Genomic DNA, 21,592 nt, shown 5'->3' with positions numbered 1-21,592 from the left:
AGCGTGTTTGCAGGTGGTGGTAGCCAGTCCTTCCCTCCTTTCTCCTCAGCAGCCCCTCCCTTTCTTCTTCTGCTCTCCATGCCCATTTTATTGCTTTTTTTTTTTTTTTTTAAACTTGGGTTGTGTGTCATGAGGGAATGAAACTGCAGTTTTCATCATCCTTTTAATGTTGCCATACGTTATGTTTTCATCACTTCTACTCATCTCTTTCTTCCACCTTTTCACACTCTTGCCCCCCTCATCTTGCACACATCTCTCAAGCTGTTGTTTGTATCCAACTATAGCAGCTGCCACACACTCTCTGAATCCACTTCACAGATTTTTACCTTGTGTAAAAAACTGTCATAAATTGTTATGTGTCTGGAGTTTCTCTTGATGTGAAATATGTAATCTGGCACAGCATAAAAGTGTCTTGAAAACTGCTCAAGTTGCTAACATTAGCATGCTGAAATATTAGCATATGCAGATCCGTAATTCAAAACAAGGACATGTAGCTGGGTGGCACCATGGTGAAGGGTAGGGTTGGGATTTGATAGCAATATCAAATCCAAAATCTGAATCCTTTTGAATCCCTCACAACATTTCAATATTTGCAAGTAACTGTAAATTTTTCTGTTGGGGCTGTTTGTCACTGCCTAAATGTTTTCTACATTGAACCAGAAACCAGATCCAGAATGGAACCAAACCCAAGAGGAGGAGGTAGTTGGATCTTGAAATGATAAAAAATTGTGAAAGAAAGTCTTGAAAAGATTTTCTTTTAAGGAGAGCTTCACATTTTCACAAGTCTGTCTTTAATTTATACTCTCATGTGCATAAGTACAGTCATGCATTTTGTGGTTGCTGAAATAATTCTTCTTGTCTAAATTGGCGGGGATTCAGCTGGGATGGTAGACGAGATCCCAAAGTTTAACCAAAGTTAAACTGAGGCTTCAGCAGTAGCAGTTGCATCAATCAAGCAGGTCTCTTCTGAATTTACAGTCTTTCTGTTATGAAATTCCCTCTTTTCATTACTGCTGCTCAGCAAGGAAACAAGTGTGTGTCTGGAGAAAAAGAAATGGGGAATTTTGAACTGAAATGATTGTAACTTTGGAAGAAACTGTGCTTGATTTGTCTAACTGAGGCTACTGAAGCCTCATGTTAGCTTTGACTACACTTTAGTAGTCATTTTTACACATTATAAGGATATTGATTTTGTCACCCATCTCTTACAGTAGAGTCAAGTTAGGATGGGATCCTTTCAGAACCAGTATGAAAAGGAACTGATAACAGCATCCAATAACTCTTCCAGTTTGCATATGGATATGTATGACACATTGAAAAAATACAATAAATTCAATTTGGGCGCACTGCATAAAAACACTTTCATGTTACCTTCACATCACAATCCCATCAAACTCAGGGAATTGGAAAAAAAAAACAAAAACAGCAGCTGTTTCTGTACAATTTGTTTTTTTATGCTCAGATATCACAGAGAACAGACACTGTCTCACACTGCAGCTGCATCAATCATAACTGGCAGAGTTTGTGTTAGAAAACCAGAGAGACGCTTGGTCTTATTGCTGCACTAGCGACTCCTTGTGGTTTGCTGGAGCACCTGTGCAAAGGGGTGTCGGATTGCATTCTCAAGATATTTACACATCATGTGAATCTATGGAATTTGGTTGAACCAATCAGTCTTTCTTTTTGCACTTATGGAAACAATTACATAAAACTAGAGCATTTCAACACCGCCCACTTAATGAGGACGTCTCAGAAGTGGTTTTAAAAATATAAGCTGAACAGACTGGATAGCTGGTGGGGCAATTTTTCTTTTTTTTTTTTTCTAATCCATACAGTCACTGTGACTCTTCTGCAATTTGTTTCGGGCTGTGAATGTCTGCTCATATGTTTAATCTTTTCACCAAGCAACTATATGAGCCCAAACCTCCCCTGCCGCAGAGACACACACACACACACACACACACACACACACACACACACACACACACACACACATACACATACACACGCACATACACATATCGTCACAGTGTTTTTTTGCTTTGAATGGTGCTGCATAACCTCATTAGCAGCTTATGAATTTTTTAAAGGGCCTTTTTTTTCAGAAATTCCAGACAGAATGAGAGGGGCCTGATATCTGTCCCACAGGCTGGAAAAGAGGAAAGAAAGGGCTCCAATATTATTCAGTCTATCCAATTAGGCAACATATATAAATAGAAAGTCTTACGTAAGACGGCATGGGAGAGAAAGAGAGAGAGTATGAGGGAGTTAAAGGTAGATTTTGGATTTTATGCGACACATTAAGAAGGTCTGCAGGAATGGTTGTATCAATACAAAACAGTAGCGTTACTCATCATATTTCTTTTTTCTCTGATGTTATGCCATTTCTTACTGAATTGTTTGTACTTTATAATTGTTATTTTGGCTTTCTCTGTGAGGCTCTTGTCCTGTCATAAAACTGCCATATATGAACAAATAAATTACACATTACATATCACAGTGATAGCAGTAGGGACCACTGACAGCTTGATACCTTGATACTTACCCAAAAGAGTCGGCTGAGACAGCCTTGCGAGGATGCCCCCAAAAATACCAAACTGGTGCAGCAAATATGACAGAAGACAGACAAGAAGACGGAGAAACAGCAATGAGATTGTGTGTGTGTGTGCGTGCGTCCGTGCGTGCATGCGTGCGTGCGTGCGTGCGTGCGTGCGTGCGTGTGTGCATGTGCGTGCTTGTTTCCAGTTAAGAATAACTTGGCTCAGCCTCCTCTCTCTCCTCTGTCAGCCTCATGCCTCCATCTGCCCTGTCAGAACCCCCCCCCCCACCCCACACACACACACACACACACACACAAAAGGTGCAGTCATCTATTATAGTTGATACACCTGTCAGCAGTTCATTTCATACCTCAAGGAGCAAACAGTAGCCACAATGAAACACCCCATGCAGTTTGCTCTGACTCATATCTCTCACATGTACAGTACTATGACAAATACTGTAAGAAAGCTACTTTTAGGTCCATGATAGGATTCCTTTGTCACAAACCACATTAATTTTATGCTTTAGAGATTAAAAATTATGAAGTGATCAAATGAGGTATTCTCTTCTCTTCTCTTCTCTTCTCTTCTCTTTGGCAGTTGCTAACCCGCTGTAGTGCTCATTTATCTTTAAGTGATGAGTCTTTACAGAGTGGTTGACCTTCGTGCATTAGTTGGGCACACTGGTGTGTGAAGTGGAGGAACATGTGAGGTGGATGGAGAGAGGAATGAAAAGAGAAAGGAAAAGATATCAAAGGAGATTGGGAGAGAACATCTACAGAGAACATCTACACTAAGTCATGTTTGAAAAATTTGAATGGCCCTGACCTTTGCTGCTGCAGTGTGTGTGTGTGTGTGTGTGTGTGTGTGTGTGTGTGTGTGTGTGAGTGTGTGATTGTGTGATTGTGTTTACTCAAATGAGATATGTGTGTAATGTGATAGACTCTAATTGAATTACTCTCTCTCTGGTCTTTTTGTGCAACGGTCTCACACACACACACACACACACACACACACACGTTAATAGAGAGAGAGAGAGAGAGAGAGAGGGAGAGAGATTTAGGACACCTTATTGTGTTTTTAGTTGAACACTGCATTTACCCTGAAGACTACTACTCTTCCCTTCTGTTAAGGGATGCACTGCTCCTGACCTGGTCACAATTAAAACCAAAATTAAAAACATACAGTTCATAATGTGATGTATTTATAATGTCATTTCATTTTTTGTGTGCTCATTCATTCTTACAAGTATGTGTATGCTTGTGCGAAATAACTAAGACCTGTGTCTAACCCTAACCCTGACCCAACCCCCTTCTCTTCCCTCAAGTATTTCAGTCTCTCCACCATCGCCTGTCCAATAAAGGCAGAAAATGCCGTGCAAGCCTAAAAGTAAACAAAACACTGTATTTGTACAGTGCTGCTATAAATAACTTAACATGTGGTGGTTTAATAAATCCAGAAAAAAAAAAGAAAAAAGCTTGGAAACCCACACTTGCACACAAATATGTTCATAAACAACATACATAAATTCTCTGTACACCAAAACTGGGATATTTCCACTGATTCCCAAGGGACCACCGACCAACGTATGTGGCCCCCATATATCACCACATACCATTCACTTGTCATGTAACAGACCTCCCCACTAGATGTTTTCATCATAGGGAAGTATTGTATCTCCTACAGACTAAATGAGTCTCATCCATGTCAGTTTATTCAGGATTTTCAAGTGTCCACTGTGTTTACCTTTCATTTTTAAGGCATTGTTCATCTTTAAAATTGGCTCTTTACACTGAATTTTTCTTGATCCATTTAAAAGATATGAGCACAGACTGCGGTAAAGTAGCACTTTCATTATGCAGAAGTAAGAAACGCTCTCCTTGTGTCTGAAGTTGTGAGCAATTATACACTTTCAGTCTTCATCCATCTCTGACTCTGTCACAGACCGTTCGCCTCCTTTTGTCTACCCCTGTCCTTCTCCTCCATAGCTGGAGGTCATCCTATTTTAGCACTTGCTCAAAACAGAACTGATGTAACCCAGATTTACACGTGAAAGGAAAGTGTGCGTGTTGGTGGTGGTGGTGGTGGGGGTGCAATTGTGTCTCTGGAAAGTCGTGTGTGTGTGTGTGTGTGTGTGTGTGTGTGTGTAAGTGTGTCAGTGACGCAGGAAGAGAGACGGCAAGGAATCGTTGTGTAGGTAAACGAAAAACACAGAGAAAGGAGAGACACTGTATGAGATTATTGACCACCGGTGGAGTGCATCAGGGTCATCACAGAGTCATCATGGGCAACTTGGCTGACCGGATTGGGCCTAAGAAACGGTTCGTCAGGGAGGCGAGCTCTCTTCAGCAGCACCTGCTATCTGACAGTGGGGATGTAAGTGCTTACTGATTGAGGGTGCTGCTCAGGATACATTCAAAGGTTTAGACTTAGAGATTTGCATTATTGTGGCTCAGCTGCATGAAATAGGAAGTATATCAGAAATCTTGTGAGAGCTGTAGTGATAGAAATGTTTTGTTTTTTTGGCAAGCATGGGAAAAGTGTAATTTATGTTAAAAAATTGACTGACTTAGTGGTTTTCTTAATGCTACGCTGAATTAAACGAAACTTTAACTCATGTAACTTGAGTGAGTTAGACCCGTAATTGATTGCATTAAGTCGGAGGACAGTTAGCTTTTCTATTATTCAGACTTTATAAATTTAGAGGTTGTATGTGATTAAGTGTGTCTAGGCTGAAGTAGAACAACTATAGGACTTTGATGGTGTAATTTTTCAGAGGGGCTCTGTGGCACAGAGGTGACAATGATGATGACAAATTTTTCAACAACTGGCTACATAAATATGGTAATGATAATGGTCAACAAACGAAAGCTGAAAATTCCAGTAAGTGCATAGTGCATCGTTACTCATTTATCACTATTTCCCGGAAAGTAACATTAATATCTCATTGGCATTATGCAGTTGTCACTAATGACCACAAAATCATGACTAATCTCCACCTATCAAACCACAGCAGTAACAACGACTAAAACTACTTACCTCACCTCAGTATAGTCTGCATACATTTATACTACACATCAGTTTTGTACTTCTTCATTGGTCAGTTATTGCAAACGATTTCACTCTTGATCCATGCATACAAATCATATTTCATGCTGAATTTGCAGTTATTGGTTGTGAAATATTAATTATCGTTTGTACACTTCGAGCAGAGAATGTGATGATTGAGAAGAGATGAGATAAGAGGCACCGAATGCAGAGAGACGCTGCTAAACTAGGTGAAATCACAGTGTGATGGTTTGCGTGTAGGCCGCGGAACAGCAAGGGAGCACTGTCAACAGGCGGATGCTGTGCATACAGATACAGTCGTTTTTTTTTCTTTGTACAGGTCTGTATGTTAAAAGGTCAGAGTGTTCCTTGTTTATTATGTTCGGGATGACGTTCATGTGACGTTTGTAGACACAGTAAATAATGGTGCGATTTTGATTTGATTACTTCAAGCGTAGACTCACTGTTGATGCTTTTTCTAGGAATAAGAAGACATCTTAAACATATCTATAAAGATGTGAGGCTGTAGGTACCTGTTTGCAACGTGTGTATGCATGTGCAGAAAGTATGCCTTTTTATGCATTTTAAGTTTCTCTGTGCTTTTCTGGCACTTCATTGACTGCATGACATACAGGCTGCCACTTGCAGTCTGAAGGCAGGGTGAGAACGATAGGCACCTAGGGACTCATGTCAGCGAAATACCTACTTTATGGTAGCCATCCATAACATGGCCAGGGCTGGACCAGTCTCTCTGGGGTCTCGTTGAACCGAGATGTACCCTCTTCCTCCAGTCGAGCCACAACTTAAAGTGTATTTTGCTTTTACTCTGATTTAATATGGTGGCACAGATTGCCAGGACTGCAGAGATAGTGGCTATACATCTAAATATAATCACTTAAAGACCTCCATCTTAGCAATATGATTGCATTTAGATCTACGACCACCAACAACTTACCTTGCTGCATTGGTGATGAACGTGTTCTCGTGAGCTGCGTTAAATTCCCTGTTCCATTAAGTGCAGGACAAATGGCAATCAGCATCTGAATTATTCACGAACTTTTATGGGAAAGTGTGCAGACGTTTTCCAAATTAATAATACATTTTCCATTTCATTGGTATGCACATACACATCCCAAGCCACATTTCAAAATAACAGATTTTATGTAAACAAAGACCTATGTGCACTGACCTGAATACTCTTCTTATCTAAGGCTCAAAATAGTAAACTCATGCTTATGCAATAAAGGCACAACTGATATGATTATGTGAAAGGGCAAAAAAAAGCCAAATGATCACTGAACTCACTTACTGCGTAAATGGTCATGACGAAAGTAAACACGCAACACTACTGATGCTAAAAAAAGCAACAGAAAACTTTTTGGAAACAGTATTCGACTTCAGAGAGCTTCTGCTCGGCCCTGTCATGTGCTTATCATCCTCCCTGGCGGCTATAGGAAGGGCCTCGGGCCAAAGGCTCCAGTTTACATGCTCTTTTCATGGCAACTTCGTCTAGGCAAACCACAGCAGAGCTCTGAGCTGGAAACCAGACAAACAAACTAGAAATAGATGAAAGAGTGTGGGAAAGCCACTGAGTTGAGAGGAAATCGCATTCCATGCTTTAAGTTTTTTATAAAACACGCATTTGTTTGTGTGTAATGCATATTGACAGTTAGTTACCATGCTTTGTATCAGATTGCACCGTGTCCACGATTAGCTCTTATGTCTGACATGAGAGCAATGGCTATACTAGCGTGCTCTTCATTACGTATTACTATGAGATAATGGGACATTGATGTGCTGGTAGTTTTATCTGTAACTAACTCAACTGTGATGGAGTGACAAATTACGATACCGTGTTCAGCACCAGTGTATTGGACTAATAGAGTATGACACTGCTTGGTGTGATGGTGTATAGGGACTTGCTTTGAAAAAAAAAAAAAAACCCTTTGATCCCTGAGGAGCATGGCCGGATACAACATGAACACTTGATAAGACACTTTACATTTTATATCTCACCATTCCTGCTACTGTGTTTTTCTGGCAAGAATCTGAAAAGCTATCTTAGAGATTTACAATATCACGAAAACAAAACATACACTTCGGCATTCTCCATCGTTATCATTATCATTATCATTATCATTATCATTATTACGGTCGCCGGCATCATGTGTTCTTTGAGGCCTTTTTTATTGCCTTATGGAGATTACCTTTACCACAATGAGGACATGTGCACTCGTTTTAGTGCACTGATCTTCTGTGGTGTGCACATTAAATTTAGAAAATTCCACTTCCTTCTGTGCATTACTCATTGGCTCTCTCTGTCTACTGCCATATCCCCCTCTAATGTGTACACTCAAAACACTCGTGTGTACATGAACAAACTTCAGTCTAGTCTATCCCAAGAGCAGAGCTAATCTTCCATCAGCAGTGGGTGCAAACAATTCAGAGGTAATTGCGGCTGAGATTGCGCTCGACGAGGGCATGGAGGATATGGGGCTGGGCAGTCAGTTGGGACAGTGGGAGGGATTTATAGCTCATGGCGGTGCTCTACTAGCACTTCTCTTCATCAAGCAAAACAAATCACCGAGAAAATTATAATGACCTAAAAAAAAATACTTGCATCGTCAGATACCTTCATTTTGATGTGTTTGAGATTTTGAGAAATAAGCTTATTCACTTTCTTGCTGAGAGTTAGATGAGAAGATTGATTCTACTCTTGTATCTTTTTGCTACAGCCTGCAGCTGATTGCTGTAGCTTGACATAAAGACCGGAAGTGTCTTGTTATTTAACTCTTGGCATGAAAGCCAGTAAGTGTTGAACTTTTTAAACATTCATAATATATATGTAATCGATCATTGCCACATAAAGGCAAAACATTACAATTAGGTTAATTATAAAAAAAAAAAAAAAAAAAAAAAAGGTACCTGAATGTGTGTCCATTCAGTAGTATTACATACATTAGCTGTCACTGAAACCATGCTAACCTGTGTGGAAGCAGCTTAGTCGAGGTGTGTTGACAGCAGTCCAATGACACACTGAAAACTCATCTGCCAGATGGCTCAGGGGGAGGGCTTCAACCAGGGAGCACTTTAATCAATCTGATTAAGGGGAAATGCTGCTTGTATTTTTAGCCACTCCATGGCAGGCCAGTGGCCATTCATTGAATTTTGTTTCATTAGCTCTTATGTTTATCTCTTGGATGGGTGGATTTGTAAAAAGGGATAGCTAGAGTAAAGTAACCATTAGCTATTTTAGCTAATACAGTTCTTTAGGTAATTCATTTTCTGAATAAGATAAATAGTCACTCTATTATTCTGATAGTAAGAGCTTCATTCATGAACTGATTCTGGTGCCGAAACTGACAAATGAAATATGTCTTGGAAAAGGGTAACTGTTTGTTTCTGGGACTGCAGCCTGGGTCTATGCCCAGATGCTGCTTAATGCCACGAAGCAACATGACCTTAAGATGAAAATCTCTAAAGATTTGCTTCCACCGAGTCATGGAGTTTCCAGTGAATTCCCTCAAAACAGTTCAAATGCTGAAGGCGATTTGGTCCCAACATGAATATAATGTTATCGTATTCAGCTGAATTTCGCTTTTAGTTCCTTTAAACCCTGACTGACGGACAAACATTCTGTATGCATCACAAAACTGAAGTATCTCTTAAATCTGGTTCAAACTAGGAGACAGCTGTCCTGTGAAATAAATTGCAGCGCGAACATTAACGAAAGTTCCAGCCTGCTCCAGACTATTCCTGCCTAAAACATATGGTCTGCAACCAGCTGTCAACAGTTTACTCATTTGCTGGCATGACTGATTATTTTTAACAGATGTAATGCAATGATGTGCAAGTCACTGTCAGGAAAACCATCCCAGAGAGATGCAGCAATACACAGTTGAATGTCACAGCAATCATAAGTTTGCAATAGTGGCAAACAAAAATACACAAGAGAAATGGAAATTGATACTGTATAAGCTGTATTACTCTCATTAGGAATGACCTGTATGGTCTTCTGCATCTGTCATCTTTTATCTCTCACCAAGACAAAATGTGCATGATGTCATTAAGTGGTTTACATTGTAGTATGCACTGTCCGCCTCATATTTACACACCAAGACTGTGTAAACATGCACACTTCCTCTGTTTGACAGATTAGGGACGTAAACCCTCCTGCAGCTCTGAGACCTCTGGCTCACTATGACTCACAAAGCAGAGAGTCCCAATTGGTTGTCCTGTTTGTTTTTATTTTCTCAATGATTACATTTTGTAAACATGTAGCTACAGTACGACTGTATTGATAGTAAGAGTTCAGAGGTAGGTACTGAGTGCAGATTTTAAAGCTGGGTGATTGTGTGTGTATATCTGTGCGTGTGTGTGTGTGTGTGTGTGTATGTGTGTGGATGCAGGTGCATGTATGCCTCTGGGACCCTGAACTGCTTTATCGCAGATGTGTTTCCTCTAATGTGGGACAGTGGGGAGTTGTCTGGAAAAACCTGGCCATATGAGGCAATGTTTTCTGGAAAGCCTGAGCCTTTCGCATTATTTTTTACAGTTTTTTCATCTTAACGCTCGGGGGTTATGGAAGACAGAGAAACAGGAAATCTTATCTTAAACAGACACAAGTATTTCACATACTAGCTGTGTGGAATTTCAAAATATATTAATGACAAATGTCAATATTTGTCTTTGTGTGCATCTGTTTGTCTGTTGCGAGGTTGAAATTCAGATTGCGCACATCTTAATTTTGGGCATGCATAAGTAGTGTTACTTTGCTGTCTCTAGGCAACCATGTAATCAACTTATGTCAATTAGTCCTCTATCTAATGCCATGAGCTAATACAGACAAAAAAACCCTGTCATTCCAAGCCTAAACACAAACTTCAACAAACTTTCCCTCCATTTTCATTGTCTACATCAGTTGTTCAGTGCAGCTAAGCGTGATGGGAATGTCATAATTGTTGCAGGTATTTGGCCATAAAAAAACCCTTGTACAAATTAAAGAATTTATGGAAGTATGGTATTCATGGAAGTCATTAAGATGCATAACCTTGGCACCATGGATGTCTTCACCAAATTCTCTAATGTTGAGATGCCGCGTCAACTGTGAAAAATAGGCACGATGGCTAAAACTCCAGATGACGCGCTGCAGCAGCGAGGCTCGAGCCATGAGTGAGAAGCGCATCTCATGCAGGCCGCTCCAACATGGGCGCCAAAATGAAAACCAAGATGTTATGTGACCACCAAGCACGTGTAACGCAGGCAATGTGTCCCACAATTAATCCTGTGGGCACCGTGAATGCCTGTGAAAAATATTTATGGAAAACATCCAACAGTTTTTGAGAGTTTTCAATTTGCACCAAAATGGTGAAAAAATGCTTCAGGTATGCCAGGTGTATCGATGTGATGCATCTAAATTACGATATATGCTCAAAACATTTACAAACAATTAGAAACACTTCCTTTTTGGTCACAATCTTACATTTTAGGTGAGCAATAGTCTCTCCTCAAAGAGTATACTTTTCAGAATCCAATTATTGCCAGCTTGATGACTAAGCATTTTCCACTTTACCCACTGGGGTTTAAAGAGTTTTTGCTGACTTTTCCTGATCTGCAGAATCGCATGTAATCCTTGACGCGAGGACTCAAAAATAACCTTAGATAGAATTATGAGATTTTCACTGGCAGCAATAAGGGTTTGCCCGGGAGCTAGTTGTTTACATTGAGGTTGGTGTGTGTGTGTGTGTGTGTGTGTGTGTGTGTGTGTGTGTGTGTGTGTGTGTGTGTGTGTGTGTGTGTGTGTGTGTGTGTGTGCATGTGCATGCGTTCTAAGTATTATGGCCTCTGTTGAACCCTTACAGACTCAGATTCAGTCCAAATGATGGATATCAAAGAACATCAACATTGATTTCTGTCCGCTCTGAAAAAGCCCCTATTTCATCATCTCTTGGTGCAATTGAAAACAGTCAGGCTCAATTTCATAAATCCTTTTGCAATCTAACCTGCTTCTCTTTCTTGTTTTTATGTCTTCATGTCTCTACTTATGAATTGAAAATATGTCTCTTACTGTACCCCATGTTTTTCTTTTGTTATTTTGCCTCTGTTCCGTGTTTGTCTGCTTTCTCACATTTGTGCATTGTATTATTTTATAATACTTCACATTAACACACAACACACTGCCTTGTACGCAATACATTTTATGCTACATCAAAGCAAAACAGTCTTTACATTGCTGCCACTGACGCAGGCTTTAAATGCCTTTTTACCCTGCATTAACATCACTAGCAGTGACAAGGCTTTAACCACCAAACACTTTGTGCCAGTAGACCCTACAACAGCAGCATTCCCATATTCAACAGGACATTGAGTGACATTGAAAGAGACAGATAGTCCAAGACATAGCTACACAGCAGGGCATGCAAAAGCTCATGCAGCCAGGAAACAGGCAAATAAAGTAGCATCATGATTCACCAATGACCAGGGCAGTGAGCGTCAAAAAAAGCCCTGAGGACTTCAGTCAATCTCTGAAGACTTGCACAAAATGGAAAAAATTCTATTTATAGCCTGACTTGTGCCCAAAAATGTCAGGACACAAATGTTTTGCCTGACATCGCCGGAAGAAGAACAATCGAGGTAGATGGAAATGATCAAATTGGAAAGAGGAGAAAAAGAAAAAAATTTGCTTGAGAACAGTAGGTTCCTTTAATGTTGTGGGTTATTCAGAAAAAATAAAGAATAATAGAGACAATTCTTCATCCTCAGTGATATAACAGCAAAGGTGGATAAGATGTGTATAGGTGAATGACTGGATAGTGATTTGGTATTGTATATTTTTATTGGTATTATATAATGTGATTACATGATCCTTTAATTTGGCCTGCAGCCATAGATTTGCATATTACAAATGTATGCACTGGATTATATGAGTGTAGATGTATAAGGACATGAAATGAGAAGACATTTACTATATTCAGTTCTTTCCAATAAAAACTGAACCATGCTTTGTTGCAAGTGTAAAATGTATATAAAATTATGAAGTAGGCTCAACAATGTCAATGAGGTATATTATTACCCATCAGTTAGAAATGATTTATTTTGAGAACAATTGCCGCAACAGATGTAAATATCAATATCACTGTAAAGAGTTCTAAACTTGTCTGCTGTATGTAAAATATTTTTAAAGTCAGAACATTTTTTCTTGTTTTTCATTCAGCCATTAAAACTCCGCAGCACAGAAACAACCCAGACTTCAAATGACACTAATTGGCACAAAGTGTTCTTATCCTAGATATCATACTCCCATTAACACTCCTCCTTAAACTTTTTAAGAGGTCTGCTCGGAAGCTGTTTCCAAATTAGGATTTGGAGCAAAACGCTACATGACTTTCATCTGATGTATGAAAGATTTTTTTTCTTACAAGATCTGTCTTTTATCAAAAATACATTGCTGGAATCATGACGAAAAACAAATGAGCCCATTAATCCATTAAAGATTTGATATGGACATCACTGAGATCAAACAGATTCAGGACGTCCTGGAGAGTTAGCCGAGGGGTATTTATGTCGTTTTCAGTGGAAAGCTATTTGATCAAACTTCTACCAACTTAACCACTGGTTGACAAATATTTATTCTCATGTATTTCCCAGCAGGGGTGTATTGATTTGTCCTCTTTTAGGAGTACCATCTTGCCATTAGTCAAGTAATTATTTTGTCAGCATATCAAATTCTGCCTGAAGTGGCTACTGACTATTATCTAATTTCACTAATGCTAGCGTTTTTCTACCCACAGAGCTGTGCCACTTTACAGTGTGTCGTGTCATGAAAACAGAGTTCAGATGGTAACGGGATGTGCAACGATTTAAGTTTGAGATGACACATGCAGAAAATGACAGCATGTACTGTACTAGTGGGGCCAGTGGTAGTTATGTATAATTGTGTTTATTTTATTCTTCTGGATACACACAGACACACAAACATGCTCGTGCACACGCATAAAGGTGTAACACCTCTGATACTGGGGATTGATTAAGCTCTTTTGTTAGTCATTATCCTCTTTGAAGGCACTCGCTGGTCTCTCATCACAGAGACACTCACACACAGGCAGACATTGGTAGCTCTAGTCTTACGGTTTTATTAAAGAGGGCCCATAAGACAAGAAAATAAAACTTTTTTTTTGCCTTTCATTCATTTTTCACATTCATACTTTCTGTTGTACTCTTCTAATTCTGTTCTCTCGTGCTTTACCCATCTTGAGCGCTTTGGCTGTCCAAGGATCAGGAGACATTTCTTTATTTCTCTGACAGACGATGCCTAATTGCCCACTTTCTTTTCCTCCACCCCTCTTGCTCCTCACCCCCCCCCTCTCTTTCTCTCCCTCTCTATATCTCTATATCTCTCTCTCTTTCTGTGCCTCTAGAAGTGTGACTGCCTGCTCAGCCTGGAAGCCTATTCAGCAGACCAGAAGCGCCGCGTGTGTCAGTGCCTGAAGGACAATATTGACAAGCAGCTCCAGCTTCACAGGAGGGAGCCTCACGTCCCACATTTTGAACAGGTAGGGCGCATGGACACACACATCTAAGAGCATTTCTAATTTCGATTGAGGCCAAAAATGAATCACTACACACATGAACACATGGCAATGCATGTATTAGTGCATATCCCCGTCACAGATGCCCCATTAACACCACTCGCTCTCAAGCATACACACTCAGTCAGTAACCGATAACACTTTCCCGCAGCTCACACTGCCATCATTATGATTCGTCACTTGGGTCTTACATTTCTTTGGAGAACTTTAATCCTGCCTTTTATCTGCTTGCATTTGGATAGTTTCTCTGCTTTAGTGGAGTGTCAACTCAGTGCAAGTCCTGCTTGGCTCTGTTGATTTACAGTAAAAGAGTAGAGTAGATATTTGCTAGCAAGTACTGCACCTCATATACTGTACTGCACACTGTGTTGACAGCTGTGGTAAATGATATTTGTTGTGATCATTTTAAATAGTAACCACATTAGACTTGGTTGAATGTTGATCATTCTGTTTACTATCTGTAGGATTTGAGGTTTGAAAGCCAGTTGCTTTGTCTGTTCAGTGACATATTTGTGTTTATGTTCAGCTTGATTACTGAGGAGGTGTTGTTTGTGGCTACAAATTTCCGTCCATTGAACTAATGCTTTGTATTATAAATTGATATATTTGGATATACAGTATATAGGATGTATGTTATTTGACAAATGTAAGCCCAGCACTCACTGTCCTTTATGCTCTGTTTTTGGTCTCTACTAACTCCTAAGGGAAATATCTGGCTGTGACTGTAGACAAACTGTGTCTGGCTGCTGTTCACTACAGGGCAGGTATCACAGAGTGTGTTTTTCTTTTGAGAGAGAACTGAAACAGTGAATTCATGGCACAGAAAGCCAAAACAATGTGCTGAAAGATGCTAAAATTCTCCGTAGAGCTGAGGGGAGCGGCAGAATTGGGTAAAATTTCTCTGTGTCTGTCACTACGAGCGAACGAATATACAATCTCATTTGATCCAGCCAATATAAAAATATTAATTAGAGCCTCTTTTAGTCCCTTCTTACTATTCATCTTTGTAGACCTGTTATACTTTTTGGAAGCAGTGAAATGAATCAAATCACTGTTGGATTAAGTCATTACACCTTTTCTCTCAATGTAGCACAATGGTGGAGCAGGGTGCTGTTAAGGAGTCACTGTAACTGATCTTTAAATGCTCACTGGGCTTCAACCGCCCTGATTAAGAGGGTGGTTGCTGGGGGAGCTGTGAATGAGATTACCAAGGCCCAGTTACATAGGGAAATCTACTAAAAATTATTTTTTTCCCTTTCTTGTCAGGTTCTCTAATCCTATTCCTATTTTGGGAAATTTTTGTGAAAGATCTGGCAAAACTTCCCATATCTTGCTTCTTTTATTCCTTACTTCTTTCATATTTGATGAACAGCAAAGACAGCTCATTCACTTCTTCAATTTATAAGGTGATTAAAAGGGATAAATAGCCTTGTGTGTAGATGGCACACCTGTTGTACATTAGGGCTTCATTTCATCAGCACATGAAAGCGGGAAAGAGATAGGGACAAGCCGAGAGTCCTTGATCCCTTTCTCTCTCTGCACGTGTGTGTATTTATCTGTGTGTCCATGTGTATGTGTGCACGGTGACACCTGATTACACAGAAATGTAAATGAAAGAACACAGAACTTGGCCCGTATTTGAATATTCTCCAATATCTGAATTACTTTAGAGTGAACTTTATGAACTTTGCTGAAGAATTGAACAGATTTAACATTTAGACTTTGGAACATAAGAGATAAGCTTCCAAACAAAGTTTTTACTGCTTCAGTTTTTTTCACTCTAGTGCTCCACAGAAACTCAGCGGGAATTGCACATGTTGATTTTCTTCCTTGCTTCCTCTCATGATCAGTGTCAATTAGTTGCACCCAGCTGAATGAATGAACACATTTACACACACTGAAGTGTTCAATACGCTCAATAACAAAATAGCTTGGCAAGCATGCTAAGTCATGTTAGGTCAAATTAAGTCAATACCATTTACTCAAACTCTATTAACCAAACCAATGTATTGATCAGTAAAGACATGGTAAAGAAACTGGCCCAATGTGTTATGTGTTATGTTTCCTTGGCCCACATGATAAAGCTTTTAAAGCAAAATAAATCTTTTAATGTGCCGTCTCATAGGAGGAAGTACCTGACGCAGACTGATCTTCCTCTTTGTCTCTTTCAGAGTACGTCCACACTTAACTGGCTAAATAAAACACATTGTTTTCCCTCAATTCTGGCCCTCCATCCACAATAAGCCGGTGTTTTTACAGAACTGAAACTTGAGCTTTTTCAAAGAACTCTCCAGAGTGGATAAATCTGAAAGCACTGATTATGTGCTTGTGCGAAAGTTCTAGTAAAGAGAACAACTTTTCTCTACACACTCAGAAACGGATATTAGAGGGCCTTTTCTTATGTAATGTGACATATTTTCTACTAAAATGGAAAATGCAGTGGGGTTTAGTTAAGACAGGGATTTGTAACAAATCTGTCAGAGTTGATTGGATTGCTCAAAAGTGGGTGTGGCTTAAAGAAAACAGGGTGAAACTGAGCTGTATAGAAGACCATTGGTCTCCCCCCTGCACCTCACTCACCTGCGTTATTAGATGGAGAGGCAGAGGATTAGGAAGACATGAATAAATTAGAGCACAACATCAGTGGTTTGAAAAGTTTTTTTCCAAACAGACACGTCCTAATATATCTCTCTGTTAGCAACTATCACCGATAATGGTGTAGTGCGATTTTATATATGATATTTATGTACATCTGTGTGAGTTAAAGATGAGTTGAGTCATCAAAATCTTTTTTGACATTGCATTTAAAAAGAGCAAAATGAACAGTTAACACTGGGAAACTTCAAAAACATATTTAAATGTTAATATATTTCACACAACGCATCCTATATAATATATAGTATATTATGGTAATAATATTTTATTTTGTCATACAGTGGCATGATCATAAAATAGTGATTTTTTTAACATTTAAATCTTATATGTCTCGATTTTGCTGTTTGTTGACCAATATAAGGTTGATTTAGCCTTTTCTATGCGTTACAGTGTGGAATAAAGAAACGTAACACTAGCGAGTCATTTTCGCACCTTAACAGTGTTTTCGGATTTGGCAGATGGACAGATGGACATGATTTCAGTTACACAAAATCACACATCACACATTTTCCTGCAGGGAGACGTCCTGCAAAAGCTGATGCTACATTCTCAGTGAAATTATACATGTAAGGGTGCATGCATGTCCCGCCCTGTGGAATTAATCCTGTATACCTTCTTTGAATGGTTGTTAGAAACTTTTACTGCATTACTCTTATTAAATGGAAATCTGAATGGTGTCCTGAAGGCAAGGGAATACAGGCTTAATCATAACATTTTACATCTAGACAAATTAGTTCACTTTTGATTGCATTTCTCCAGAGTACCTTAGAGGCAAATAGTTTGTATTCAGTCGACTCCAAATGTGTTTAATTACTGTATATGCAAATCAGCTTTGTCAAGCACAGGAGATATGAGGGGAATGCCTTTGTAGTATCCTTTCTGTTGCACGGGACCCTTTAAAACCGAAATGTGTTTTACTTGAGCATATGGGTAATTTCATATTGGCAGAGGAAAGGAGGACACTTTTCTCTAGATAGACATGTACAGACACATGTGGGTCAGATCCCTCCACAAACTCCATGAGATAACATCAAAAAAGTTTAAAGCATGATGACAGTCTTCTACCATGTCCCATTGATAGATATAATTATAAACATGTGTATCTCTATTTAGGACGCCACTGTCCACTTGACTCAGAATCATTAGTTTGTATAATCTAGAGTTCAAATCATCTCCGAGAATGTTCCAGTGATTCAGCATGGAAGAATATTTCTTTAGTAGCGCTTTAAATGCTCCAGTGCTGCCTCATTGTAACTGCTGAGTCGACACAAGAACTTGCTTTCTAAACGGAATCGAGTGTATCTTTGATGCACAGTGTGTTTTCCTGCCAGCGAGTAAGAATTGCAGCAAAGGAGCTTTAGAAAATTACCCATTGAATCACACATTTCCCTTGTGTCAGAAAACTGCATTTGTCCTCTCATGCACAAAGCCGAGTAAATCCACACTTAGCTGAAGCATGCACTTTCGTCAAAAGTTATGTTCAAGTGTGCAGAGAGAGCGGAATGCTCTCCAAAGGCTGAACATCCGTACTGTAGGAATCACATCCATTCTTTCTACTCATGTTACTTTGTTCATTCATGTTTTTAAAGCAAATGGGGTTACCCCGCTGCTGTATTGATGTCAGCGGCTGCCCTGGTTCTTTAGATTCCTGAACACTTTGATTGCTTCCCATTGGAAAAAATTGGACACGAGCCCTTTTCACTTGGAGATTCTCTAATCCTCCAGTCTCCCTGCGAGCAGAGCGTGATGAGAGTTTGCCAGTTTCTCTTTTGTGTGTAGTGTCATTGAAAGTCAGCAGATGGTAAACAGAGGATTTGGGGCGAATGGTTATGATGACTAACTTCAACTTGAATAACTGATGCCTCTGTCTTTCTGACTGTTTCAGTCTGTTAGCGCCGTACTGTGAAATAACAACAGAATAGTTTGACATGGAGATTTAGAATGACTCACGATAAAGTGCCTCCAACATTCTCAGTATAGAGTATACAAACTAATAATTCATATAATTCATAGTTTTATTTGTTTTCGTATTTATGCACAAAAACAAACACTTAGCCTTGTGGTCTGGTATCAAACAGCCATTAAAGGTCTCTGAGCTCCTTCCTTGGAAAGCTTCCGGTACATTCTTGTCTAGGCAGCATTAGCCACTAAGCTGCTGGAAAAATAAATTTGTTCAGCTGCATCACACACATGCCCTCAAATGGGAATTTAAGCAGGACGGGCCATTTTGAAAATGACAGCCGCACTTCATCACACACAGCATTTGATGAGCAATGCTGGCACTCCTTCTCTCAGTCAGAAGAAGAAAGCAAGCTATCCGCAGTGAAAGTCGCATACATTTTCTACATGAACAGGGCTTGGCTCACATGAACAGTGGAAACAAAGATGGCTGCTAATGAACAAAGTGTGTCTGTTGCGGTTTGGAGTCAGCCTGCTCTGTTCTCTTTCTCTGGCTGTCTCATTTCACATTTATGAGAATCTGTTTCAGCTGCTGAACTGGTTATAATGCAGCATTTATGTTGGAGGAAGCAGTGACGCAGTGTGACAAGGACCCTCTCTCATTCCACTCTCTGTCTTACTCTTTACCCCGACTTTGTCAAACTGTTTATTCATGATGAAATTAAAGAATTCTGTGGTCTCTCTCGCCTCTGTTTTCCTACTCTACCATGTCCTTCCACCTCAGCCAAACAAGTAAGCGCTCGATCAATGATACATGAAGCTCTGCACGGATAGGAAGTGTCAATGAACATGCATCTTTTGAGCAGCATATCTCACTGCTAGGGCACACTGCATTTTAAGCAGTGACACAAAATACCAAAAAGACACTTCAGTTTGGAATATATTAGAAAATCTGAATAATCTTACCCCCATTTTCTCAATTTTGATTGTAGAAGATTTTTTATGGCAACACACACTGACAGCATCTCAACAGCGTCAGCTTGTCAGGATGTGCCACTATCCTACTGTATTTCCCAGAATTACATATCAGCACTTAAAAAGAGTAGCACATCCTGGCTGATGTATCTCTTCTGCTTCTTCAGTCTGTATGACACATGCCATGTGTGCTACAGGTGTCACCCGCGACACCCTGCTGGTGTGTGTTGCACATAAGTCACTGATATCTAGCAGCAGTCCTCTTTAAGTCAGCGGTCAAAAGTTCCTTGTGAGTGTTTAACCCAGCAAGGAATCTCACTGGAAAATTGAAGATATAATTTATCTTCCCACATTTTGTGTTAAACAAAGTTAACTCTTATTAAATTTTCTAAAAGAATTTACAACTCTTCTAAGCAGTCGGGACAAGCACTTGCAAATTTTCTTTGAGTATGTAACAACACTTCATCTGCACACTAGTACTGTACTTTTTAAATTTATGCACAGAATAACTCTGCAGTAGAACATATTAGTGTTTTGCAAGGATGCTTTAAATATACAAAATGACACACAACTGCAAAGTAGTTCTGTCGCATTGAGTACAATTAGTGTAGTACACTTCTATAAACTAAAAACTGGGCCAGTTTAGTCTGAATGTGTATTTAACTAGTCCACTTACACGTATACCAATATTTTATAAATATACTTGGTGTATAAAAAATGGTGACTCACTACTCTTCAAGTTAAAGGTGCCCAGTAGAGTTTTCTTGTAAAAAAACAAAAGTGATGTTTACATTTGCGAAAACACATTATGTGTATCCTTAAGGTCTAAGAAATGTGTTGAATGCATTTCCTTCCTCATAAAACTTTACAAAGCCAATTAGTATTTTACAGTTGCTAGCAGTCTTCTTCTTTCCTGCCTTTATCGGCGCATTGAAGAACATCTTGTTACTGCCACCTGTTGGTCAGTGGAATAGAGTGAAACCACTGGCAATGACTGTGTATTGCATTATCTATGTGCACATGTGATTAAACAGGGACCCGCTCTGTACTGCCACTGGAGGTCAAAAATTCTGCAGGGAATATTTAAACCTGCAATAACTGCTTTTGTCACTTGGAAACAACATTATCATTCATTTGGAGTTGTGGTTCTCTCCACCTGGCAAATGTCCTGTGAGCTCTGTTTTTGGTCTCCACCAACTCCAGAGGCTAACATCTGTCTTTTTAGGTGGTTATAGTCACAAACCATGTCTGTCTGGTGTTTGGTGCTGAGCAGGTAGTGCACAATGTTTTTTTTTCTTTTGCTGAAAACAGCTGTCTTTTACGTCTGGAAACAACAATATGAGAGGTGGTGAGAGTAAATGAAACATTAAAGCTGGGGTGGGCACCTAAACAATGAGCTGAAACTCCAAATACAGGTCTGTGAAGCTGAGCGGAGCTGCAAATTCAGGTGATAATTCTCATCAGATTCGTTACCACGAGTGACCCCTTTCACATTATCACATCATTTTCACATTGTCATTTTTATACATTGTTATCATGAAAATATCTATTATAATTTTGCCCCATGTCAGACATGGGATTTGTAGCAGAGCGCAAGCTACAAGTCTAGTAGAAACAGAGTAAGATGACAAAGGCTGAAACAATACGTTTGATAGAGGAAGATGTAGAGTGAGGTCAGGTTTAGGGTATCATGTGGGCCTCACATGACAGTGGCTTCTCAGTGCCTGAACAAGACTCTTTATCCTTTTGGCAGGGAGAGGCGATTGTCAGGAGGACACTGATGACAGTAGAGGAAGCACATTAGAAGTGATAGTCTGGTGATGGACAGTATGTTGAGACAGTGACGGGTGTGCTAGTGGGTATTCAGGCTTAGAGTTGGTAGGAGAC

General features: G+C 39.7%; 1 protein-coding gene across 1 annotated transcript in view; it reads left to right on the top strand.

Annotated features, from left to right (window-relative positions):
* The window catches only part of rgs3 (regulator of G protein signaling 3), an 86,185-nt gene that overhangs the window by 9,402 nt on the left and 55,191 nt on the right, over positions 1–21,592 (top strand). Inside the window, exon 5 of the mRNA XM_022769474.1 lies at positions 14,006–14,140. Within this exon, the coding sequence (XP_022625195.1) occupies positions 14,006–14,140 (135 nt within the window). The remainder of the gene's footprint in view (positions 1–14,005; positions 14,141–21,592) is intronic.

This window comes from Seriola dumerili, unplaced genomic scaffold (genome assembly GCF_002260705.1).
Source record: "Seriola dumerili isolate Sdu_G_001 unplaced genomic scaffold, Sdu_1.0 BDQW01003009.1, whole genome shotgun sequence".
NCBI classification, from domain to species: domain Eukaryota; kingdom Metazoa; phylum Chordata; class Actinopteri; order Carangiformes; family Carangidae; genus Seriola; species Seriola dumerili.
The sequence above is the reverse complement of the archived record's forward strand: the minus strand, read 5'-3'. Positions and strand labels throughout refer to the sequence as shown.